This window comes from Corvus cornix, chromosome 2 (assembly GCF_000738735.6).
Source record: "Corvus cornix cornix isolate S_Up_H32 chromosome 2, ASM73873v5, whole genome shotgun sequence".
Classification (NCBI taxonomy): domain Eukaryota; kingdom Metazoa; phylum Chordata; class Aves; order Passeriformes; family Corvidae; genus Corvus; species Corvus cornix.
The window spans coordinates 37,532,994-37,559,908 of NC_046333.1; the positions used below are offsets into that span (position 1 = coordinate 37,532,994).

General features: G+C 42.5%; 1 protein-coding gene across 1 annotated transcript in view; it reads left to right on the forward strand.

Moving 5' to 3' along the window:
* The window catches only part of TRIM71 (tripartite motif containing 71), a 56,635-nt gene extending 36,486 nt beyond the window's left edge, over positions 1-20,149 (forward strand). The window contains 3 exon segments of the mRNA XM_039550170.1: positions 5,021-5,188; positions 14,639-14,773; positions 17,428-20,149. Coding sequence (XP_039406104.1) covers positions 5,021-5,188; positions 14,639-14,773; positions 17,428-18,879 — 1,755 coding nt within the window. The 3' untranslated portion in view covers positions 18,880-20,149.
* Positions 20,150-26,915: the final 6,766 nt, after the last annotated feature.

Sequence of the window (26,915 nt, forward strand, 5' to 3'; positions counted from 1 at the left end):
AAAAAAAAAAAAAAAAAACCAAACCAAACAAAAAACCCAAACCAAAACAACCAAAAAAACCCACCAAAAAAAACCCCCCAAAACCACAACAGTGCTGAGGAAATAGGACCAAAATTCCTTGGAAAATTGCTTTATACTAAACTCGGTCATCTAAGCCTTACACGCTACCTAACAAAGCCACTGGTGTTTGAGTTACTGTCAAGGGAACTTGATAATAAAACACCTTTAGTAATGGAAAACTTTAAACTGACTGGTAAGTCAGTTTAAATGGTAAGTTTAATTTTTTTTTTTTTAAATCATAAAATCAACCTTCATTAACTTACAAGTGCCATACTGAAACTCTTCCAAATGTAGAAACTAAGAGGCTACTGTTTTGTCTGTAGACGTTTTTTATTGTTGGTTAAGGTAAAAGGGTAGATTTTTAGAGCATCAGACTTGCATTTTAAGAATAAGGTGGCCTTGTGTGCTGCTGCCTTGTACAAATTCTTAACACTGTAGGCTTAAATAAAATCCTTGCAAGATACTGAAATGTCATGGCAGAAAACAAATTTTGAACGTGATTAGATTCCCCATGCTTTATTGTCCATTTGCATGCACATGTGCTCTGAAAATGAGAGAAACGAAGTGTTTGCAAGCTGGGAGGAGACGGCACTGTGAGTATTGCAGAGAGAACATTTATTTAAACACAGTGTAAGGATAAGCCTCCTCAGATGCTGTTTCTGCTGAATTCTCCTCTGTCATGGTGCCTACTACATTCCATTGCTTTTGTCTGGGCTTGGTATTTGGGAAATTTTGGTGAGGGCTGCTGGAAGGTGGGGGGGGGGGTGGGATGGGACACGCTGGAAGCTGGTCAGCAGTAAGGAGAGAAGGGCTGGTGTGGGAATTGTGGAGTGGGGTCAGGGTTTAACTTTAGTGGCCATTCATCAGATGATGATTGATTGCTGTGCAGTCCCGGGGGACGTTTAACAACATCTCCGCCCATCCCCCTGCCCCCTTTGAAAGCAGATGGACCAAAAAATGGGGAGAGCGACACCCAGGAATTCCTGCTGTTGTAAAATGTTTTTACGGTGCACTGTACAGCCTTTCCTGAAGCAATCACATTTATGGCCTTGCTGTTGTATTTCTTGGGCTGCTGTGGCTGTAAAAGATGAATAGCCCTGTAACATGGTTCACTGATTCTGTTTAAATTGAAGTAGGCTCCCTTTATTGTTTTGTGTCTAAAATTGTATGCCACCAATTCAGGAAATATTTCCTGTTTGGGAAATAATCAACCCATAGCTGATTTATTTTAAAATAAATCACTTTTAACTATCTATAAAACTAGTCCCCTCTTCCTTCTGATTTCTCTCTTCATTTAATTCTGGTGGAAATTCTAAAATACTAATTAATGCAGTGGAACAGTTTTAAAAAAGAAATAAAAGCTCCTAAACTTGCTTATTAGTCTTTTTCCCCTAACTGGATAGGGTGTTGTAGGGCACCAGTTTTTGTCTTAAAAGTGTTGTTTGTACTTAATTACTTGTTAATTACTGCAGAAAGAAACAATTAATTAAATGCAATTTACACAGATTATAAATTTCTTTGAAATGAAAAATCTCTGCTTTCATACTGCTTTCCTTGCTGCCCATCAGAACATTAGTGTGGTTTGGAAAAACCAGCAATGTTTGAAGGTGTTTGCTTATAAACCAGTTTTTCCTATCTTTGGGTAAATAGTGAAATTAACAGGACAATAGTTAATTTACAGCTTGATGGATCATGCTCTGCCTCTTCAGAGGGGGGAAAAGTCCTAAAAATTTCCTATAGGTACTGCTTTGGTTTTTTGTTTTGGTGGGGGTTTTGGGGTTTTTTGGTGGTGGTGTGGAATTTTTTTTTTTTTACCTGAGTGTAAGCTGGTGTGTCCACTAAGGAAGACTTAGTGTTACTCTTCCCTTCTCTCCTACTACTCCTGCCTATTCCAGACCAGTCTTATTATTTGTCCTATAATGAGCAAAGAAAGGAGCATTACAATGCTACAATAACAGTGAACTGAAATGTGGGGTGGCCGTCTCCCATTGCTGAAACTGGAAGAGGGGCTCTGCCGGCGCTTTAGGTGCGCTGTGTGTATCAGTTCTGAAAGGAGAACACAACTGTGCATTGTCCTACACCTATCCTCAGTATGAGTTTTTTTTCCAGGGAGTTGCTTGTTTGAGGGATGGGGGGGAAAGGGGAGATCTGGCTCCCCCTGACCCCACTCTATTTAGAAACAGGCATAGAAACTTAATCTAGCAGTACGTGACCTTTGTGGCCATGACCTAGGGACTGGGATGTGAGCAGGCTTGAGCTTAACAATAAACTCCTGGCTGTGGCTGCAAGCACGGGCGGGTTGGATGCTGTGCCCAAGCCCCGTCAGCCCAGCTGGCACAGCCCCCCTCCCTCACTGTTGTGCCCTGCGCAGCTGAGGACTTCACAGCTTTATTCTCTGGGAGCATGCTCCCTTTGCTGGGTAGAGCTGATGTACAGCCTGCTGGGTGCTGCTGACATGTGTGTGCGAGACTGACCACAGGAGGAGAACTGCCCTTGTAGCCCTGCCAACTTTGGGGGGTTCTGCTGTAGTCTTTGTGTCCAGAAAGGAGTTTCTGGGGAGTTTCTAGTTCATCTTGAAGCTGGCTGACTCCTTCAGTTCTCTGGCTAGCTTCCCTCCCCACGGAGAGCACTAGGGATTGTGCGTTCATGCTTGTCTCCTCTGTGTACTTAAGGTAAAGTGTAATGACGGAGATCATTACAGCACTATCTACTGCTTTTTGCCCAAGTCTGCTAACTCTTTTGCTCTCAGTTTTAAATCTAGGTTGTTTTTACCTTTTTTGTTTGTTTGACTAAGAAACAAGTAAGGCCTTATCAATGGCTCTGTAGTATTTACCCAAGACCTTCCCCCGCTGTGTCCTGTGTAATCTTCCAAAATGAGAATATGGCTCGTCACTCTTCATTCTAAATTCAGGAGTGATGTTTCCCGCCACATTTTGGTGGGTGGCAAGAGGTAACTGAACAGTTTAAGCTTGGTTTTTTCTTTGGCTTGAAAGGCTGGGTGACTCTTTTACCCAGTGGAAGTTGTTGCCTTGTAGCAGGAGTGGACTGAGCTTTTCCTTCTGGTATTGACTGTTGTGGAGGACTAGTAACAGAATTAACTTGCTTCTGGTCTTCTGTTCATATGGTCACCATTTTCCTTTCAGCTGCTCTGCTTGACTGAGGCCCCAAATCCCTGCTGTATGTTTTTAAAGTATATCAGATTCATATGACTTAACTTGATACCTTGTCTTGGTTTTCATTCTCTCTCTCAACTTCTCAGTTGTTTAAGTGGAGTTATTTAGCAACATGTAATAAACATTCCCTGTAATTTCAACAGAAAAATGACAGAACTGTATGTGCAAGTGAACATTGTATACATATTTAGACAACTGCAGTGTAAGGACAAGGATCCCTCTAGCTGAGGAGGATGATGTGTTTGAACAATGCATTTCAGAGCTAAGGCATTTTTTCACTTACAAAAATGGGAGTCTGAGACACTGCTTGAGGATTTAGTGTTTGAACAGAAGCAAATATAAGTCTGTTGCAGTTTCCCTGCAGCAAAACTTAGTTTCAAAAGAAAAGGGCAGATTTTAGTAAAATCTGACATGTGCACACGAACACACACATACCCCTTTGAGAAATTAATCCATATACCACTTCAGCTGTTGTGCTTAAAGGAGCTTAAAATGTCACTTTATGCAGCTCAGGCAATCCAAGGGAATCACCTGTCCTGTCCTTCCCCTTGCTTTTGAGGGAGAAGGGAAAGGGGGATGTTATGCACCATATCACGAGCTGTTAGCTGGAGTCGGGAGTGGCTGGATGACAGCTGGGAGAAGACAGGCATATCAAACACTTGTCCAATCTTTGTTCTACTCTTGCTCCTTTCTGTGAGGTAGGCTTCAAATATCTGGTGATGAAAAAGTTGTTCATGGTATGAAACCTCGTGCCATTGTACTCTTCCATGGTAATACAGATTTTCTGTTATTATTATTATACTCTAAGAAAAGTAGTGTATGTAGTTAAGAGTAAGACTTGAATACAGAACTTTCTTGTGTTGGACTGTTGTGCTCCTTCATTTGCATCTTTGGAAACAAAAACTAAGACAGCTGATTTCTTCTCCCCTCTAAGAAAACACTCTTCCACGGAAGTTGCTATTTCTGTGTGTTACTTCCCTCTAGTGGATGGAATGGGAGCGGCTACGGGTGATGAATGGCTCCAGCTTTCTAGGCTAACATCTTGGTGTAAGATTGTGATTTGAATATAGGGTTTGGAAGTGCTTTGTGAACAGAACGGAGATTTAGTGGTTACCCACAGGTCACTGTAGCATTCAAATGCTCTGATGGGCATGATAAAGTTCCAGTCTTGTTTTCCAGCTCAAGCATCACTAGCATAGAAAACACTGTCATAGCAAAGGTTTTTTGCTTTGTTGTTGGGAGTGGCAGGGGAGAGTTTTGCCGAACATTGTTGCTGTCCTGAACATAAGGAATTTGCATATTTTGAAATGAGAGGATGTTTTTTAGCATGCATGGTTTGTTTTCCCCTTGTGAGGAGTGGGTGTGCTGGTGTTGCAGTTCTCCAGTGTATTGATTATTGAATGACCCACTTAAGAGAATGTGGTGTTTGTATTTGCAGGAAAAGTCTTCACCTGAAACTTGCCATAGATGCCATCTCCAATCTGTAAGTGTTGGCAGATGGCTTCCGCTCTTAAAGAGGAGCTGATGTGGACACTCTTCCTAGTATTGTATTGCAAAGAAAACAATGACACTTCCATCTAACTGTTAGGGCATGGTTTGGAGTTTACTGGGAAGGATAGCTCTTCCTCTGTGGAGAAACTATTGTGAAGTCTTTGCCTATTGCTACTGCCTCTAACCATCTCCTCTATAGTTGAGCTTTTGGATATATTTTTTTTAAACATCCTGGCTCTGTTTTCTTTTTAATTCTGCTTTTATGTAGTGAGAAATATCTCTGTTTTTCCTTCTAGGTACTGCATTTCTACTGTGATACCTGTTCTGTCCCCATATGTCGGGAATGTACCATGGGACGACATGTGGGTCACAGCTTTATCTACCTCCAAGACGCCCTACAGGATTCCAGGACTCTCACCATTCAGCTCCTGGCAGATGCTCAGCAAGGACGACAGGCTATTCAAGTAAGATACTCCCAACTTAAGTACTTTATTTCCCCCTCCTTCTTCTCCCCCCTCCCCCCCCCCCCAGCTTGTCTGTTACAGGGCAAGGTGTCAAGGCAAAAAGCTTTCTGCTTCTGCTGTCAGTCTTCTCACCCCTTCTGTTTTCTCAGATCTCTGACAGAAGTGGCGGTGGAGCTGAAAATAAAGTGCTGCTATATAGTTTTGCATTCTTGCAGCATAATCCTGTGATGTAAATCACAATATATATGAAGCTTTGTACAAATGCACTTGAGTGTGAAGCATTTCAAGAAAGCTCAGATCTTGTATAGCAGTGCCAAACCTGGTTTTGTTTTTACGACTGAGACTTACTTTGGGCATCATCCTGCCTGTATAGCACCTAGCACTCTACCTACCTTTGGATCTTCTTGTCTCCAGGGTTGCCACCAAATACAAAATACTAATCAGCTGCTGGATTAGTGTGATATTTCTTAACCTGCATGTGCAGAGGATCTAGAGCTGTCTCCATGCGAGGATTGCTCTGCACACAGAGATGCACATTCTGCCTGCTCCTGTGTTCTACCTCAGCTGTGTTTTATAGCGCAAATAGAAATACCTGGCAACAACTGGACAGAAGGTAGCACAGTGCTTCAAACTAGAGAAGGAATTTTCATAGGGAACTAAACTGCAGTGATATGTAGATGCTTACTTTTGCTGAGTATACCTAGTGGTAGGTTTGCTATGGTATCAGCAGTAGTTTTGTCGATAGGGAGACTTTGGGTGGGGAGAGCATAGTGGGAAGCTTCACTCCACACCTCCTGCCACGTGGTTTTGTTAGTGTCATGTTCCAAATTTGAGTTTGGTATTGCAAAACTCAACACTATGTGCTTTAACTACAAAGTTTTTTTGGTTTTTTTGAGTAAACATTTATAGAATGTCATGGATAAGGAGTAAAGTTACTTTGTGAATTGGGTGAGCTTTCCGGGCACATGCAGGGTACAAACAATAATTAAAATAACAATAATTAAAATAAAATTTAAATAATTTTAATTTAATTAAAATAATTAAAATAAAAAATTAGAAGCTCATTGTCCTTCCTGTGCTGCTTGTTTCGAGTAAATGAGGGAATTAAACTTCTGTGAGACAAGAACAAATAATTAGTCCCTCATTAAGCCTTTGCACCAGTGGAATGATAATAGTTTATATTGGTATAGATAGTAAACAGTTGACAGCTCCCCTCTGCTTCTGATGTTAATTTGTTACACCAGCATAGTAAACACCAAGTTTTTGGAGCTGGATGGCTAACTTTAAACTCCACCTTCAGACAGAATCCTGGAAAACATAGCATCTTCCAAGATTTGTTTTAAACTAGGTTATAAAGCTCTTCAGCAGTATCCATACTGAAATGTTTCACACATCCCCAAATTGACAAGGAAGGAATTATACTAGTTTAAAGACCATCACTGGTGCAGTGTTTTGAATTTCTCCAGCCTGTCCTAGACAAGGGCTTGCCTGTTAGTAATTAAATTACTGCTTTTGACCTTCAGGGCTCTTAATCATCTAACTGGTGCAGCTAAATCATCTAAGAACTGTTTTTTGGAGTAGAAACTAGCAGGAGATCATGGAGCACCACTCTGCTACTATTGCATAAATGCTTTTGTGCCTGATTTTGTTCCCACTGTGTTCACTTTTCTCATTCCTCCTCTTTTTTTTCTGGCTTTTAAGCTGAAGGCTCCTGCCATTGTGGTCAGCTGATTGTTACTTGATGGTGCAGGTAAAAGTTGCACGGCACAGGCTATGCTCATGTAACTCGAACAAGCAGCTCTACTGAACTTAGCTTGTGCAGCTTTGCCCTGGTCTGGCTACAGCCCATCCAGGTTAAGAGGCTGTCTTGGAAGCATTACCTGAGCAGCTTGTGTAAAGATCTGTAAAATGAACCATGTTTTCAAGAGCTGAGTTGTTTCATTACTTTAGTGGGGTTTTTAACCTGGAGCATGGCACAGAAGAAGGGTAGTGAGCAAACAGATCAGTGAGAAAGCTGATGGGGTTGGAAATCTGTTTGTACTTGTGGAGGAATGGGAAGATTGTTCAGCTCAAGCCAGCTACTCCTGGAGCAACATCAGCAGCAACTAGAAGAGCATGTGATGCTGTTAAAAACAGAGGTGCTCAACTCAAAAGTTTTCAAGGAGCAGAGCTTTCCTTGTTCTTGGGGGACAGTATGGCTATATGTTTATCCTAGGGAAGAGATACCATGTCAACATGAATTTAAAACAAAGTCTAAAATAAGTAGTCTCTAAATTGAAAGAAATTTGCTTGAGTGGTTTTCTTAAGAGTATGGGAATAGAATTAAATGCCAGTACAAGCTGTAATATAAGGAACACAAGACTGGAGCTCTAAGAGGCTTGCAAAGTAATACCTTGTAGTAGCACTTCTTAGTGAGACTGATTCTTACTGCTGTACTAGAAACTCTTTCTTAATAGGCTCTGAAAGTGATAGCTCCCCTGACAGGAGATGTTGAGGGTGGATGAGGAGGGGTAGTTGAGAGTAAATGGGAAAAGGTGGAATTTGAAGGGCGTTGCAGGAGAGAGGAAATCAAGCCATGCGTCAACTGGCTGGAGAGTATCTGGTTAACCAAAGTTGAAGGCTTTTAGGAAGAAATGTTTATTTAAGCTCTTCCTGTGGCTTTGGAGGAAAGATTGTTTTTCAGACTTTAAAAAAATGCTGTGAGTTGGGATACATTTCAGCCTCTTGATCCAGTGAAGCCTGATGTAGTCTGTCACTCCAGAAGAGTCCAAACCTCACTTTTCAAGGAAGTTGAAGTCCTCTGCAAGAAATAGCAAGCCTAAGAGCAAGAGGTTTACTTTGTTTTTGAAGTTTCTGCAGCAATGGACAGCTTTCCCTGCTTCCTTGTGCTATGATGGTCCTGGCCTGCATTTCTAAGCCTGTCTCTAACATGAGAACTTGTGCCTGTGTGGTGAACTAATCCAGCTGAAAGGGTAGCCTTTCTGTGGGTTTACTTTTTGGCTGGGTCAGCTCCCTGGCTGGTTGACTGCAGTGCTACAAGGACTGTTGATGGTGCCAGGGAATGGAGCAGAAACATCCAACTCGGTTGCTGGTAGGACTCTTCCTTATTTCAGTGGAAAGCTATACTCCTAGCTGGGATACTTTTCCAGTCTTTTCAGAGACTCAGATTGATTCACAGGGTGATGTGAAAGCCAAAGTTGACCCTGGATAAATGGTGTGGGAGGAATCAAGACTGCTGCCTTTCTACATGGGGAGCGTGTCTCGCTGCCTTGTTTTACCTCATGAAAGTGCACACTTAGCTGTCTTCTTTCAGAATTTTTTCCAAGGACTAGGTCACAAACTGAACGTAAATCTGTTATGATGAAAGATAGATGGCTTCTTCAAAATGTCACGTTCTTAAAATACATCTATACGTGTGTAACTGTATATATGTATGTATGTATGCATGTAATCTAATGCACTTGCATAACAGTAAAGCACTGAGTGCTCCTGTTCATTTAGGGTCAGTTTCCAGGTGGACATGTTAAAATACATTTTAATTTATTCATCTCAGATGTCTTAAAAAGTGGGTTTATTGGAAAACAAATTCTTTCTCAGCTGAGCCTGTAGTTGGTTTTGCTGGGGTGTTTGACCATGCAAGCTTCTCACTGCCCCACCTCACCAGTGAGACTGGCCATGTGTAGAACACAGCGGGAGCTGCTCTCTTATCTACTGTCATGAAAGGCTTAGGAGCTTCCCTCCCAAATTTGTGGGGGAAGTGGTATGAAATAGATTAACACCTTTATGAGGGGTGAGGGGTTACTGTAAGGAACTCGACTGGCCAGAGGAGGAAGCTGATCTATTGCCCTGAGCCTCTGCCCTTCAGTGGGAGCTTCCCTGTGGGTTGCCATATGGATCTGTGCTGCTGGGAGGTCGATACCTGAGAAGGATGGCACTGCTATGCTGCAAGGGATCGTTTTGGGGTTGTCACATTGAGTTAGCTCAGGCAGCCTTGTTGATGGCTTTGAAGTCAGGCTTGCAGGTTTGAGAATCAGAAATGAAGCTTTGTCAACAAAATGGAGTCAACTGTGCTTTTTCTAAAGCTGGGATTTATGTCAAGAGGCTGAATTTCTTTGTACTTGTAGTTACTGTTTTGTGTGGTATTTCAGTGAGTTCCTCAGTGCAGCATATAAGCAGATGGTTATTGGGGAAGGTGCATTTGACACGTGTCACCGTCCAAAACTACTGTTCTGCCTAGAACTGTAGGCAAAAAGTCTGTCCTTGCAGTACAAACCAAAATGATTGTTTAGTTGTATCTGGCATGAGTTGACCTGGCCTCTAGCCCTCCCTCCATCAAAGCTTCTTTTAAAATTACCTTTGTGAGGAACTTCAAGTGAGAATGTTTTAGTGTTTTACACGCATTAGACTGAAGCCTTTAAATTGGTCCAGCTACTGTGATTTGTACTATGGCTGCACCAGTATTACTGCAAATTCACTACTAAAGTTGTTAGTTGTAGTACCTTTCACTGTGACTGTGTAGGGCCTTACAGTTCATTTTTCTAGTGTAAGAACATTAGGAAGTTTGTATCCAGTTCTTGATGCTGGAGAAAGCGAACTGTTATGTCTTGGTTGTTTTATCCTGCTTTGAAACAGTGATAAGTAACTGGAAAAGTTCAGTGAAACAAGCCCACTGTATCTTTTTGTGACCTTAAGGAACTGAAAACGAACCACTTATGGCTGGAACACCTTCCATTTGGTGGAAGAGGGCTTACTTGAGACATACCAAAAAGTTTCCTTCAGGACTTTTTGTATTTACTATGCTTGTAAAAGCCAAAGAGGAGTTTGTCAGAGAAGAAGCATCTCAGCTGCTTTTTCCCCGCTAAGTAGGGTTAACTTAGTCTTAAGTTCCTTAATGGTTAAAGCATAAATTCTCCATACTGAGGTAGGAAAGTGTATGTTTAATACTCTTTATTCAATACCTGTGATCCATCCACCCCTGAAATACTGAAGAATTCCTCAGTAGAACCAAAATTTGCTTTTAAGTTTGAATTTTCTCTCCAGAGGGTTTGCACCCTTGGAAAACTTGAGATTGGGAAACTTAAATATTGAAATTAATGCCTGAAAAATTATACCTCCCTCCCATCTTTGGATGGATGGATGGACGGAATAAAAAAATCCTAGAGACCTTTTCAAATATGGTCATGCAAGCCAGCACTGATGTGTTGCAGTACAGTTACCATGAGCAGCCTTTATGCATCTCATGGTGCTGCCACTGTGGTGTGTTGGGCTGCAGTTGGTTCAGTTGGATAAATTCCTGGACTGAATTGGTGTAACATGCATCTAACAACATGGCTCAGCATCTGGATTATCAGACCCTGCTGTTTCAGAGAGCTGAGTTAGCATCTTCAAATATCTGTGTGCTGTGTGGACCTAGCTGTGGACATATTGATTTAATTTGAGTATCAGACAGCAGAAACCATGCAGTGAGGGCATCAGCACCTCTGTAGTTGCTCTTCAGAACACAAGCTTTGTAGCAGTTTTTCTTTCTCCCAGAGAATTGTATGCTTTTGATCATACTTTTTTCGTTTAAAAAAGCAGCACTAGTGAAAACTTGGGAGTCTAGAACATCAAATATTCCATAGGAATATTTAAGTTAAGTAAACATGGAATTATATATAAAGTTTTTTATGACTTGAGGCTCTAGTTCCTACTGTTCAACAGAAGACAGGAAATACAAAAAATTGCTGAGTGCTACCATTCTACAAAATGGCAAGTCCTGATTTGGGCACCTCTGTAGTCAGCGCAGATATCCTGAAGCATGGCCAAGTTCTGTAATGCTGCTACCTTGCTACTTCTGACTCTTGCACGTTTCCTCATAGGTTCGTTTTGCACCATCAGTTGCTGTAGCCACTGTAGCAAGATCATGACTAGTTTTTCCCTCAGGTGGTGAAATGTACATAAAAGGGAGTTCACAGAGGTGTCCACCTAAAGGGAGCTTGCAAAGGACGCCCAGTTTCCAATACGACTTTGCCCTTCACCTTTTACTCAAAACCGAAATGCGCTGCTAGCAATAGCTAGTGATGGATGTCTGCGTTGCTTTCCTTCATGTTTGTCTGCCTCACTGGAAGCTATGTGTGCAGTTTCCTGGTGTGGTGGCCCTCTGGAATGTATCACCTGCACAAGGACTGTTGCACTTCAATTTTGCTCTTGAGGAATTGAAAGTACCAGTTTTAAAGATACACTGCAAAGTCCTTTACTTGTTTTTAACAAACACAAGGCACTGGTGACATCTCTAATAGAATGGGGAGTGGTATTGGCCATCTTCAGACCCCTGAGAAGCCAGAAGTGGAGAGGTACAGCAGCAACTAAATTATGTACTGCATTGTCCAACAGCAGGAAACAAAACAGTTGCTCTCCATCTCAAATTCAGTAACCCAGCATAATTCTTGGCTAAACACAGGCCTTGTCTTCTGTCTCCCAAGTGTATGAACTGGTTGACCATCTAATTGACTAGCGCTGGAAAAATTATGACATACCGTGAGGAGAGAGCATCATAAAAGCTGTTTTTCTTTACAAGTATTTGTTGTTAAAAAGATTATGTGGTGTCTGAACAGAACAAGAAATGCTACTGCTTAACATGCTTCCTAAAAAGCTGACCTCTCTAAGTTCCGCACAGGAAATGCCTGCAGAACAGCAGGAGTGAGTTTTCGTGGCAGAACTCTGACATCTTAGAGTAATCAAAGTGAACAAGGGCTTTCCATGTGAAGAAGAATCCCAAAAGTTGTGCTTAATGCTCTTGGCTTTTGCTTCAGATGTAGATAACTTGCCTATTGCTGTTCCCCCCATCATAACTATGCATGTCTGATGCTGTCAGCCTTCCCAGGCTGTTCTAGCTTATTTGGGCAGAGTGCAGGATCCTCTGAATTTTACCAAAACTTCACCAGTATCCTGGATATTAGAGTCTTAGCATTTTGGGCATCCCCCACTGATCTGAGCTGTTCATACTTGGGCAAGTAAAAATAAATCCAGATGATGAGATGTGTAGTCGGTAGACAACCTTGTGCTATTGTTATTTGCCCTACCATAACTGGTTCCTACAGCTGAAAGATCACAGCATCCACAGGGAATTGCTACCTCTCCTGCTACAATGGAGTTCTTGAAAGGTGGACTCTGGTTTTAGTGGGGGTTAATGAGGAAAGTTGGGATTGCTCCTATCTCTAAGGTATAAAAAGGGATGCGTATACGTAGATCATGCTTCTAAATTGGTACTGCTGTACAAAAAGCAAAAATAAGTGAATCAAGGCTTTTATGCTTTCACAGACATCATTGTTAAAATTGGAATATGAGTGGATAGTTTCCCTAACACTTCTCAAGGAGATACCTCTTTCTCTTTGCTAGAGAAGGAAGGTGTTCTGCTGTACTTGATGGGAATCCAGGTCTGTTTTGGAAGAAATGCATGCTTTTTCCCTACAGTAGGGCAGGTTCTGTATTTGAATGGCAAAGAAGAGATAGAGGCACAGTATTGTTACGTTTTCCAGCTAGGTCTGAGGCTTACTGGCTTTTATGAAGCCTTAATCCATGGCCAATTGTGACTTCATGTCTGTTTCGTGAAGTGTTGCAATGAGATTTTCATTTTTTGTCAAATTCGCCTGCCAGAAACTTTGTGAGAGGGCAGGTCAGGTCAGCCTCCAGTGGGACTGGGATATGTAGGCTGTCTATGAGTTTGAAGACATTCCCTGTTAAAACTGTAGTGAAGGTGACTCTGGGAGCTCATGAAAGAGGAAGAGCTGAAAGACCTGTTCCTCTTACTGAGTCCTGGGCTGCAGGCTGGCTGTCAAGTAGCACTCCTGTTTTCCCCGACAGTTTGCAGGAGAATTCTTTGGAGCAAAGATAGAAATGTTGTCTTGTCCGATTTTTTTCGGGGTTGTCTTCAGCTTGTCTCCGGAGAGCAATCACCCAGCCAAGTTAGTCTCATTTTTCTTTCAGAAAAGGGTCTCTTATGTGACCTGAAAGAATAAGTCTAATTCAGACTAGTTGTCTTAAAATAACTTACCTGGAATGAAAATGTCCACGTAACACTATATTTAAGGTTTTATGTTTTGGCATTCCAACTGTTGGCATAAACTAGAAGCTGCTGAACTGAGAATTCAAAAATACTAACAACTATTGAGTGAAAGATGACAAAGTACTGTCTGACTTTCTAGATGATGCTGGGTCACATTGGGTAGTTAATAGATTGTTGCATCAGGTGGTTCTTAGATTGGTACATCCTCATATGTAGAATTAAACTGAGGGTATCTTCCAGAAGGTTCTGAATCTATGATAAAGCCTTTAAATTACTTTTTTGCTGACTTCAATAAGCCTGCATTTCTGAAGAAAAAAAAGTGTTTCCTAATGTTCAGAGGGAACCACTGTTTCAGTTTGTGCTAATTCCCTCTGGTCCTGTCACACGGCACCACTGGAACGACTCTGGCTCTGCCCTCTCAGTGCCCTCCCTTCAAGTATTTGTATAAATTGGTAAGAACCCCTCTTTTTTAGGCTGAATACCTTCACATGCCATCATTTTGTTCTAGAATTTTGTGACTAATAAGTTAGTCTTTTTTTAACCTCTTTGAGGTTCACAGGCTCATCTACTGGTTCACTGTATGACAAAAGTGTTGAAAAATTGTTAACCATTGCTATTGAACCTTTTCCACTGGGAACTGTGATCCTTCAGATTTGCCTGGTCTTTGTTTTTATGCCCCTTTCTGTAATATTTTGTGAAACTTGGGAGTAGTTTAGGAAGGATTTTTTGAGGAAACCATTTTTAATTTGAGGGGGGAAAAGAGACATGCTCCTTCTGTGTGCATTCTGCAGAATGCTACTACAGAATGTTTTTAAAATACTAGCATTGCAAGGTTAAAATAATTTGGTCTCTACCCAAGGTGTGAATAGCTATATGAATGCTTTTTACTGATAACCTTTTTTTTTTTGGTTTTTCTTTTAAAATTGATTAACTTTATGCGATGTTAGGGGTATTTCTGTGCAGCTCAGACACATAGACAATGCAGTCTATTCCCTACACTGTCATTTCTTACTAGGAGCGGACCCATCACACAACAACAGTCTGAACCGTTTTGAGGGAGTAGAAAAATTGGCTTCTCTACGTGTAAGAAAACAGGAGTGTGAATTTCTGTGCTAGTCTCTTGTTCACCATACTAGCTGCTTGCTGGAATTGCACAGGGAATTTAGTGCTCTGGTGTTGGTGCAAGGCACAATGAAGGTGTAAACTCCATGTAATGGATGTATGTAAACAATCCTGTCAGTTTTTAGGCTGCAATGTATAAAATGGGTGAAGGCCTAGTAAGAAACTAAGAGTTGTCACTTCATGCCTTCACCTGAAGGTGTAGTGAAATGTAAGCAGCAGTCCTCTGATGCATTTTTAATTGGTTTGGTCGAGCCTGAAGTGTGTTTGTCTGTTTTTCTCCCTAGCTGAGTATTGAACAGGCCCAGGCTGTGGCAGAGCAAGTTGAGATGAAAGCGAAGGTGGTGCAGTCTGAAGTCAAAGTAGTGACCACTAGACATAAGAAGGCCTTGGAAGAGCGGGAGTGTGAGCTGCTCTGGAAGGTATGCACCCTTACATTTGTGGTTTGTGCTGCTGACAAGTGATTTTCAAACTGAAAAAATACTTAAACTACTACACAGCCAGATTCTGATATCCAAGGAAAACTGCAGGTTTCCTTAACGGGAGCTGCTGGTGGGGTTTTTGCAGGGGCTGCTGCATCCTCAGAGCAGTGCAGCCCCACCTGTGGGCTGGGCGCTCCCCCTGCTGGCCCAGCAGCTGCCCTGAGAGGAGATCTGCTCCATAAACAATGTCTTCAAAATATCTTTAATGTGCTGCTCTAGAATCAGGTGCATAGTATAATCAGTTTCCCGATCTGCTTCTCATAAAGGACAGGAGCAAAGCTGTATATCCCATCCATTTTTTTTTTTTTTTAGAAAGACTAGCAGAAATTCTGTGAGACCAATTTCATTGTCCCCATCCCTAAAAACCTTTACTCTCAATCAAGGTAGCATCCTCCCTCTAATTATTTTTTTGGAACTAGTACAAGAAAAGAGTACTCTCCAGCAAGAATATCTGCACAATCCTGAACTGATGGGCTCGTTTCAGCCAAAATGCGTGTGTGGTATTTTGAGAGGAGGAAAGGAAGTAACAGGCAAGTTTCTTATTCCAGAAAAGTAACTTAATGGTCATGGCTTTTCTCTGCTTGTTTAGCACAGATTAGTTTGGATTGGCTGTTTGCATCCCTCTTGTAGAATTGAACAGGAACACACTCTCAGCTGTAGGATTAGGACTTTTAGATCACCAAGTCAAGCTGACTTGTCCGATGACCCCATGACTGCTATAGTGCTAAAAGGGAGCAATAATGTTTGGTCAAGATGGGAAAGGTTTATGAGTAAACCGAGACTGCTCCTATAACAAGCAGTGGCACCAGAGAGTGCAGCTGGAAACCAGGTGCTGTGTGGCTGCTGCCTGTACTGCAGAGCTGGGCAGGATGGCACATACGTGTGCTTGGCAAGGTACAGGCTGCCAAGAAGCAGTGCCATTCTGCTAGGGCGTTTCTCCCCTCTTCTCCAGCAACATGAATTGGAACAGTAATTTCCTGGTTTAATATCTGTTGCCAGCAAAATGACCACTCTGGTAGAGGTTTATTGTATAGAACTGCTCTAGCTACAGTGAGACTCATCCCCTGCAAGAGAAGCTTTGTTTTCTTTTGTAAGTGTCACTAACAAGATTAAAAATGCATTTTATATAGTTAGTGTACTCTGAAGGCTGCTTTTTCTGAGGTTTTGGATCAAGGGAGATGAGTTCACTTTTCACTGTTAACCTTCCCCAGGAAGCTTGGCAGCTTTCTCTTTTAAGGTATTCCTAGTACAGGAGGAGTAAGAGCTGCCCCTAAGCTCTTTTTATCCCATGGTGCTGTACAAATGCACTTTTTGGGAATATCTGCACTGAGAGCAAGTTCTCTTTAAGTTAGAAAACATTATTTTAAGAAGAAAATATGGTGATAAATTATTTTAGCAAAACAGAGTCGAACAAGCTCTTGGATCAAGTATGCTAATAAACAATTTTTTTATACTAGAGCTGAGTCTAAGGATTAAGCTGAGACCTAAGATCAATTTGTCTTGGACATCTATTGGAAGAAGCATCTCCAATTCTTTTTTTACAGTTTGGTAAAACCTGCATACCTGAACTTACAGCATGTTTGTACATATGTTATGTAGTCAGTGTCTAACCAAGGGGTGTTCAGACATTGAGTCTTCCTTCATTAAAATGCATTTCAGTTATTGTTCTGCAGCCAAGCAGATATTCAGACATCAGGAAACGTCTTCGCTTTATTGTTGCAAAAGTACATGTCACATTAGTTTTACAAAGCAGGTGTCTTTGTCAGATGGTCCTAAGTGCTTTTTCACATGTAAAGGTAGACACAGGCTTATATAGATGAGTTACAAAACAACCATTTTTGCACCAATTGCAGTCCCTCAAGCAGGGACTGGCAGCAACCTTCTGTGTTATTTGAAGTGACGTTTACAAAGCATTCTGTTTTAAAGCACGAGCTCAGCATGACCGCCAGTATTTACAAGAAACTATTAAAATAATTGGACCCTAAAAATCCCTGGAGATAGATGTCTGCTATTATCCAGTCACATGAAAACAGTTCTGGCGCGAAGGGGAATGACAGGAGCCCACGTGCATTAGCTGATGCTGACTCCCAGCCTCAGCTCTGTGGGACAACAACCCACCGTCTGAAATTGGTCTCAGTTCTGGTTAGTGAAGCCTCAGCCTCTGCTCTTCTTGAGAGGCTGCAGTAACCTCTGTCTTCCCTGGGGGCTAAATGGTGGTGTGCCTGTGGATGATCTGTCAAGTACCTTGCAACTAGAAAACAGAATACCATTTGGGGAAGCAAATAATTACTAGTAAGCAAGTGATTCTTGCTTTCGAATGTCACTCTGATGCAGCAGATCTGCAGGGTAGGAATGTATGGTTTTGCCTGGAGGGTAGGAGAGACTAATAATCCTACATTTGGATAAATAATTAGTTTTCCTTGTTTCTTCTTGTCTACATCGTGGCTTTTGGATGTTTGTTCTGCAGCTGTGTGTCAACATGCCGTAGCAACTCTCCAACTGGCTTTTATGTAGAAGGGAGACTGGAGGAAATCTGTGTTCTGGTCTGTCTTTCCTGATGTAAGTGTGCTTTTCTCTCCCCCGTTTCCTACAAGGTGGAAAAGATTCGCCAAGTCAAGGCCAAGTCACTCTACTTGCAAGTTGAAAAGTTACGTCAGAACCTAAACAAGCTGGATAACACCATTAGTGCTGTACAGCAGGTCCTGGAGGAGGGTCGTACCATGGATATTCTTCTGGCTCGGGACCGCATGCTGGCTCAGGTGCAGGAGCTGAAGAACGTCAGAGGCCTTCTCCAGCCACAGGAAGATGACAGGATCATGTTCACCCCTCCTGACCAGGCATTGTATATGGCCATTAAATCTATGGGCTTTGTCAGCAGTGGGGCTTTTGCTCCCTTGACCAAAGCCACGGGGGAAGGTCTCAAGCGTGCGCTGCAGGGCAAGGTGGCCTCTTTCACCGTGATCGGCTACGACCACGACGGGGAGCCTCGCCTTTCAGGGGGTGACATGATCTCTGCAGTGGTCATGGGCCCAGATGGAAACCTTTTCGGGGCAGACGTCAGCGATCAGCAGAACGGAACCTACCTGGTCAGCTACCGTCCCCAGCTGGAGGGAGAGCACCTGGTGTCCGTGATGATGTGCAACCAACACATTGAGAACAGCCCCTTCAAAGTGGTGGTGAAGTCTGGGCGCAGCTACATCGGCATCGGGCTGCCGGGGCTGTCCTTCGGCAGTGAGGGAGACAGCGACGGCAAGCTCTGCCGCCCCTGGGGGGTCAGTGTCGACAAAGAGGGCTACATCATTGTCGCCGACCGCAGTAACAACCGCATCCAGGTGTTCAAGCCATGCGGGACCTTCCATCACAAGTTTGGCACGCTGGGCTCCCGGCCGGGCCAGTTCGATCGCCCTGCCGGTGTGGCCTGTGACATTTCGCGTAGGATTGTCGTGGCCGACAAGGACAATCATCGCATCCAGATCTTCACGTTTGAGGGGCAGTTCATTCTGAAGTTTGGGGAGAAAGGAACAAAGAACGGGCAATTCAATTATCCATGGGATGTGGCTGTCAACGCAGAGGGCAAGATCCTGGTCTCTGACACGAGGAACCATCGTGTTCAGTTGTTTGGGCCCGACGGTGTGTTCCTTAACAAGTATGGCTTCGAAGGGGCACTCTGGAAGCACTTTGATTCCCCCAGAGGTGTGACATTCAATCATGAGGGCCACTTGGTAGTGACGGACTTCAACAACCATCGCCTCCTGGTCATACATCCAGATTGCCAGTCAGCACGCTTCCTGGGCTCCGAGGGCACCGGGAACGGCCAGTTCCTGCGCCCGCAGGGAGTGGCCGTGGATCAGGAAGGGCGCATCATTGTGGCCGACTCCAGGAACCACCGGGTGCAGATATTTGAGTCCAATGGTAGCTTTTTATGCAAATTTGGCACTCAGGGAAGCGGCTTTGGTCAGATGGACCGTCCTTCAGGTATAGCTGTCACCCCTGATGGCATGATTGTTGTGGTCGACTTTGGAAACAATCGAATTCTCGTCTTCTAATCTGTGTTTGAATTAGGAAGAAACTGTCTCAGGGAAATTCTTCTAAGAGAAAATGAAAAAAATACAACGTTAATTCAAACCTACCTCATCTTTAATTTTTTTACAGATGAATGTACTTACCTTTTCTGCAGGGAGTGAGCCTGTAAAATTGAATTCTATCTACCTCATTGTCCTCCCTTCCCTCCCCGGTTTCTTGCCCCCTCCCCATCCCCACATACTCATAGTTCAGAACGTTTTACCTCTTTCCCCCCGATGGGGTTTCATGCACAAACAAGTGTTGCTGTGCACATTAGGTGGTTTGTGTGGTGAGTTCTGTTAGACTAAGCCAGGAAAGGCGCTATGTAACTTTTTAAGTGGAGAAAATGGTAGTAGGTGTTTGTAGAGAATTTGTGTTCTTGACCATTCTGCAGTTCTGTGGGTGGGGACATGGGAGGGAGGGACATTTGTTGTTGGTTTGGTTTTTTTGTTGTTTTTGGTTTGTTTTTTTTTTTTTTTTATTGCTGCTGCAGCAGAGAACTTTTTCCCGTTCTCCTTTTTATACCTCAGTGTGTTTGATTTACTGGCGAGCACAGCATCTTGTTCCCAGACAACTTTGAACGTTTTGTGAAAGTGAGTGGAAGTCATTCACCAGGAAGAGCAAGTTTGCATCTTTTTTGGCATTTCTCTGTATTTTTTTACTAAAACACAGTAATTTAACAGCACAAAGTGAAGCTGATGAAAATGCACAAAAATTCTTTTAAGTTTAAACCAAATTGTTCGTTTTAGTGGCTTAGTGCGGTCATTGTAAAGTTAAGATAAAAAGCAAGGCTTCCTTTAATGTATCCTGTTGTTGAGAATTTCATTTTTACCCCTTTTCACCTGAAAGCTAAATTAGTTTGAAAAAAGTTACTGTTTCTTTTTATCAGTGCCCCTAATCTGGGAAACAGAGGAGGTTATAAGGAGCACTGAAACAGGGAAAATCAAGACCTTTTGATTTACTTTCTTTCTGAAATGACTAGCGTTTTTTGCCCCTCCCCGTAGAGTGACTTTAAGGGAATAACGTTTGATTTTGTTAGAACAGAAGTGGTACCTTTTTCCAAAAGTAAGAAATAAGCACAGCTTTGGAGATTCAGGGTGTGTTTTGGAGAAGTCAACAGTTGTTTTGCTTTGTTTTGGGTTTTTTTGTTTAGAGAGGATTGCAATAACTCTATCAGTGATGAGGTTTTGTTTTGGTTGTTTTTTTTTTTCATCTTCTGGCTTCCCCAAAGAGCTGGACTGAAGATTTTGAGAATGTCTTCTGTAGCTTTTAGGGTGGGTGGGGTGGGCCTGTAACTCCCTGCTGCAGGATCTCTGGCTACAGATCCAAGTGAAGAATTACCAGTACCAGCTAAAGGCAAACTGCATCGAGGTGAAACTTTGCTGCTTTTTTCCCAGGGCAGTACCAAAGAATTCTGTGTAAAATTAATGTATATGATCCTTAAAAGCTTGGAGGCAGGGGAAGTTTGCCCTTTAGGGGATATAAAAACAGGTGTTCTGAGAAGCAGAAACTTTTGGGGAGAATAGAGATCTCTTTAGCAAAACGTGACTTTGAATCCCTGGGAGGATTTGGTTTTATTCTTCGATTTCTTGCATTCCGGTTTAGCTGTTCATGCAGATATGGTCTCTACACATCTGTAGCTTCACCCTCTGGTGTTGGCAAAGGAGAATTGTTTAAAGTGGGAAACAGGGCTCTTCTGCAATGCAAAAACTCATGTGTCAGTACTCTTGGGTTTGGAAGTGCCATGGGATTTACCTTACTGTTTGCAAGAGATCTCCGAAATGTAAACATGGTCATTGTTGAAAAGTCTGAAGAGCCTTAACCATCCTCCAAGGAAAGGGTTCATCTCTCTGCCAGCCACCATGCACAAAAGTGACCTGAGGTTGAAAGGCTCTTTACAAGTTTGTGAGAAATCACAAGGTGCACTTTCCTTCTTGCTGCTTTTCCCCTCCAAGGAGTGTTAACTTTCTGGGTTTTGTAGAAATACCGATGATGTGTGCAGACAGAGAGAGCTGCCACTTTAGAGGAGGCTTAAACTAAAGGACCAGAAAGAGACAAGAAAGATTCATGAGATGGCAAAACCTCTTTCAAAAGAAGGGTGAGGAAAACCACCTAAGTTAAATGGCATAAAACAACTGTGCTCCCTTTCAGCCAAAGCCTCAAGGAAGCAGACTCTTCAAAGCAGTGTGTTTCAGTTAGGCTTAATCTTAGGATGGCATGGTTTAAAAACAGTCTTGAAAGGATAATCTTTTATACGGATGTCTGTCATTAAATTTCTGTGGCCACACAAAATGTGTATGAGAGAGCGCTAGTTTACCTTCAAGTTTTGCAAGTTCTGCCTGCATACACGCCTCCCTTCTTGGGGGTGGCCTACAGTTGTGACAGATGTCCATGGTTGTTTTGTATTATTCAGCCCAAGAATTATTTGCAACTTGGGCTGTGAAAACTAATAGCCTGCAAGATGTAGATACCAAAGAAAATTGGTTTTAAAAGCTTTAATGTTTTGTCTGCAGTGTCCTTGCATTTATCCTATCATATCTTAATGAAAATGGCAGGTCTCTTAATACTTTGACCAGAGTGGCTGACAGTGCTGAAGTGTCCTAGAAATGCTCTTGTGCTTAAATGCTTGTGGCGTTTGCCCTTCTCTGCAGCTAGAAGGGAGTTGTTTTTCCAGGCATTAAAAAAAAGTGAAGTGTGCAGTCAGGATTGTGTTGAACTGGAGGAACGTTTTGCCCCCCCAGCCTGCACCGTGTGGAAGGTGACAGACACTGAAGCTGCCCTTTGCTGTTTTGAATGGAGCCATTGCACAACCCCGCAGCCCAGCTCAGTCAGGAAGAGGAATGACTTGAACTCTTTTTAAGTTGCTGTCTATTTAACTCATAATTTAGTGGGATTTGCTTGCAAACTGAACCTGGAGTGTTTGACCTCGTGTTGGGGAGCTTTTTCGTTTTAAAAACACTACTATTTAGCTACCCAAAAGAATTCCTTATCTTTGTGATAAATAGTGCTAAGCACACTTGGTCTCATTGAAAAGTGGTAGTGTAGCTTATAAAATGGAGTGTTTTATATGCAATGAAAAAAGTAGTGCTAATATACAATGCCAACATCAGATGCCCCATAGGGGCCTATTAAAAAGTAATATACTTAAATGAGATTCAAACCTTGCTCTGCTTTTCCATGCATGTTCTCAGGTTAATGCCCCAGTATGACAACATGCATGCATGCAGAGAGGAAAAGCAAGGCTTGGAAGCTGGATTGCAAACCAAACAAGCATTCAGAGTAACCTTCTTAACTAGGGGAAATGGCCTGGAGAAGGGTGAAGTGAGTGTGTGCCTCTTCATTGGGGAACAGCAAATGTGGGTGACAGAGCTGTCTTCTACTAGAACTCCCAAAGGATTTTCTCTATGCCGTGTTAAACCAGTGGCTCTCTGCAAACCTTTTGCTTGACAAAATGTTATCAGCAATCAGTGTGGCTGGTTTGGGTATATAAAGCAATCTTGTCCTTTCTTAGAATTATTTAAGCAGGAATTTTAGTAGCAAGCTGAAGCAGATTCAGTACTTGATAATGCAGGTCCTTCAGATAACTCACTCCTTTTTATTTAGTACCTTTTAAATATAACTTATTTAAGGAAGTCCATAAACCTTAAACTTTTAAAGAAAGCAAGGGAAGGAAGATAACACCTGAAAACTAATGCATGTTAGGGCCAGACATAACCAACTTGGGAGAAAGAACAAGTCACTTGGATTTGGCATTCCCTTGGAATTGAAGGAGAGTGGGCCCAGTTTGTTATGTTACAGTTAAACCAAAATTAATTTCTGAAGAGAGCAGGTTTATAGGCTCATCTTGCCATAACTTTGATAATAAGATTTATTTGTTCAGTTCTAGTTTAAAAAAATATTGTGCCAAAGTTTTGTTTATTTTTTAAAGGAGTGTAAGCCAAATGGTGCCAAAAAGGTAATAGGGTATTTTAAAGTAGAGATATTTAGACAAACAGTTTGGAACTGTATAAAAAAGGAACACTGGTACTTGCGTTAGACAAATATTGTACCTTTGGTCTCTTGGGAGTTTGAAACCGTTTGCTGTGGTACAAAATGCACAACTAGAGATGCCACTATCTTTTGCTTGAAGTTCTACCTCCATTTGCAGAAGTAAATCATCTACCTCAATTTAGCATCAGACAGGTTTGGGAAATAGCTGAGAATCTGCCTGGGGGGAGGATTCATCCTGCCTGTTGGAAAAGCATTTTAATTGAAAGAGATACTAAGTGTGTACTATGTGGTGACTGCTTGCTTTTGTTTGCTTTTGTTTTTGCTGCCTGCCTATGGAGATATTAAGCTGCCCTCACTAGAGAATCTGTAAATAAAACCAAATGTTCAGGCAAACTGGACTGAGACCTGAAATGCTTTTGAGTTTGTTCTGGTTTCACTACGAGGTATGGAAGTGTAAACTTTTGTTCAGTATTATGACACTACTGGCTGACGTGACATATTTCATGTTCATTTGCAGTGTTCTTATGTCCGTAAGACCTTTAGGTCTTCTCTCTACGAGAGAAAAACTACGAGAGAAAAAATGCATGCCTACCAATGGGTCCTGTTTGGGAAGACTGGTGTTATGATTGCTGTAAACACAATGCTATACCAAATGCTTGAAGGGAATAAGGTCCTGATTTTTTATTTTATTGACTTGGTGATTGTATTAGTAGCTTGCTTGACTCAATGGGATTTTTTCCACCATGACAAAGCAATCAAGTTCCTACTCCTGGAGGGCAGCTTAGATTCAGACACACTCAGGAGAGGCAGTTTAAAACCAGTGTCTTGGGGTTTTAGGCAAGTTTAGTAGTGACGTGCAACATACCCCCTGTTGTACCTATGGAGTAAAGTTGCAGAAGCACATTTTCAGACTACTCTATTGGGGGGAAAAAAAAATCCTTTTTCCTCCCCAGTTCATATTAAGGGGTGGCAGAAGTGGGTACAGGAGACCCCTAATAACAATAGGCTGTGTTGGGTTTGGTAAATGTTATGGTGGGAAATGTACATTGATGTCTCTAAGTGATCTTACGGGTTAACAAACCAGACTGGCATCTTTTTCCATCATTGTTCAACTAATAATGGTTCTAAAAGTGCTTTGTGTACCTGCATGGTCTTAGACCTTCTATTAATGATTGTATCAACTTACAAACTCAGGTAGATAATTTTTTTAAGCTCTTTTCATGGAGCCTTACTGACTGAATGTTAAGTGTCTGTGTACTGATGTAGTTAAGTAACTTCCTTTTGAACTACCAAACTAGTTTAAAAAAAAAAAAGTCCTTTTATAGGTTTGTAGAGTACTTTTCAGACAATGTAGTAGTTTTTCCTTCAGAGGGAGAGATGCCTGTTTCTGGGTTTTGTTTTTAGGTTTGGTTGGTTGTTTGTTTTTTGTTTTTTTTTTTCCCTAAAATGACTAGGAGTTTTTTAACTAGTTTGTAAGGTTTGCTTAGTCACCTGAGTTGGTGGGGGTTTCTTACATCTGTGACTCTTGTTTGTACTGTGCATTACCTGTCATGCCCTGCTCACTTCGTGCACAGGTCCTTGGAGGAGCTGAGGGTGTTGAACACTTGCCTGAGATTTAACTCAAATAGAAATTGCAAGCCTGGAACAAAATGAAGCTCAGCCCCATGAAACCAATGTCAAACATGCTTTTTTTTTCTCTCCCCCCCATTTAATTGGCTGTAGATGTATGCCCCATCTTACAAAATTTTAACTACTGATTTATAAGTGGCATTGCCTTGGTGCAAGTTTGCATTGGGATCCAGGCTGATCTTGTCATTCTTTGGATGTTGGGCATCTTGAGTTGATTTGGTTTTTTGGTTTCCTCTTCTGTTATTTCTTTTCTACTTTAGTTGACTAATCATGCTGCTCTCCTAACAATAATAAAGTATCTCAGGAGGACAGACAGTGCTCTGCTTTTAATGAGCCGCTCAGAGCTTTTGTATCTAATTGAAAATGAGCCAGGCTGTGACAAGAATTGCCATGCTCCAAAAAGGGCATCACATTTCTACTTGGACAAAAAGTGATATAATTTTTACTTGTCAGATGTTGAGTACTGCAGAGAAGAAAGCATGACAGGTTATGTGCAAACTTTTACATAGAATAAGTGAAAAAAATGTTAGAACCCTTGTGTTAATGGAGGCTTCTGAATGTATCTTTGAATGTGGTCCATAGGGAAGGCTGAAGGATGTAGCAAGGAGACGATGTATCAGCTACTGGCAGCCTTAAAACAAAGTCAGTGTCTCTCTGGACTTTAAAATGTTCCTATGCAGTTTATTTTATTTTTGTTTAATCAAATAAATGTGAGGTTTTTTCATGGCAACTCTGTGTGTGTGTGTGTGTTTCTGTACTACCCAGAAAAAGTCTTCTCTTCTATGAGGATGCAAAAAAGAAAAAGCCCCTCTTCATTGTCTGTGCTGTTAGAAAAAATTGCTCATTGTCATGGCTGGAGGAAAGAGTTGTGATATTGAACTCACTGTTTCAAACGCCATGCTTTTTTTCCAGTATTTTGCCAGAAAGTTTCTGGTTTAACTTTTTCAGGTCCATTTCTAGGTTTCCATTCCTTCACCTTGGCAACTGAAAGAATGCTTCTTCTGCATGGCAGTGTAAAGCAAAGCCACCAGAACATTCAGTAGGTGTCTCTGGCATCTTACAGGGCAGGCTGTCAACAAAAGCTGGGTGAGTGGAAAGCTGTCCTCTTTCTTCACTACCTTGGAAAATGTTTAAAAAGAAATGGTGAGCATAGGAAGATGCTCTTTAAGGAAGGTTTGAGAATTAAAGCCGCTGACTGAATTCCCAGTATGGGTAGCAGTGGAGGTGGATTCCAGGTTCTGGAAGTGCTGGCTGCTTTAGCTTTTCAAAGCCAAGATTCCTTCTGGGCCTTTACAGCTGTAGGGCTCTCAGCACCATGCTGTGCTCTATTCATCAAAATCCTTCACCAGGCCATTGCTTTCTTCCTGCTGGAGCAGCTGGCAGCAGGTCAGCAGTACAGAGCTCATTTCAAGTGGGAGGGAGGGAGAGAGAGAGAAGGCCCTGTGGAGGTGGGGACAAAGGCTGCCCAGGTGACCTTGTCCAGCTTCCTCTATTACTCTATATTCCCTTGGCTCCTGTGTGCCCTCTTCCTGAAGACAGCAGGAACCCAGCAGCTCACTGAACACCAGGAGCTGGCTTAGGACGCTGCTGAATGAGTGCTGTTCTTGCACCCAGGGCCATGGGCGGAGCTAAAGGCTCTGAGGAGAGAGAACAGCAGTGGTGCAGGAACAGTGCTGAGGTAGCGACAAGGCTTATGGTGGGTGGTGGGGGAAAAAAGGGAATGCACCCTCTTTTTCCTGCTGTGGGAATATGAGCCAGTGCATGGCTGCAGAGGAAGATCCTGGAGGTAAGGGGAGAGTGAGGGGATAGGGACAGGCGCCCTTTCCTTCAGGAAGTGGCCCAAACCAAACTGATAAGCATTATTGCATTTACTAACTTAGCCCACTGCTGAGCCTGGGCTGCTCATGCTCCCCCTTTTTCCATCAAAGGACAGTTCACAGTTTTACTTGACCTTCACTTCTTTCTTAACAGAGACTAAAAGCAACTGAGGGAAAAGGGACTGGAGGGAGAAGCCAGGTCCTTGGCTGCTGCCTCCCTTGATGTGTTTTGATACTTATTTTTTCTTTTCTGTTAATAGTGAACGATGGAAGCTGAAAGCCGTCATCAGCACTCATCCATCCCTCTGTGCGAGACAGCGCCACGGGCAGGGGGGAAGCGGCAGAGCTGCTGTGGGGGCTGAGCCGCCTCCGGGCACAGGAGCAGGCAGGGGCAGGGAGAGCTGGGGCCGAAGGCTGCGGCTCACGTGCAAATGCGGCTGCGATAAGATGTGCCTTATCTGGGAAACAACTGCATCCGTCATCGAGCCCGGGCACGGCGAGAGCATCTTTTGCATGTGAATGCCCCGCATTCCTGGGGGGGCGGGGAAGGGCGGGGAGGAATCTTCTCTATTCAGGGCCCGGGA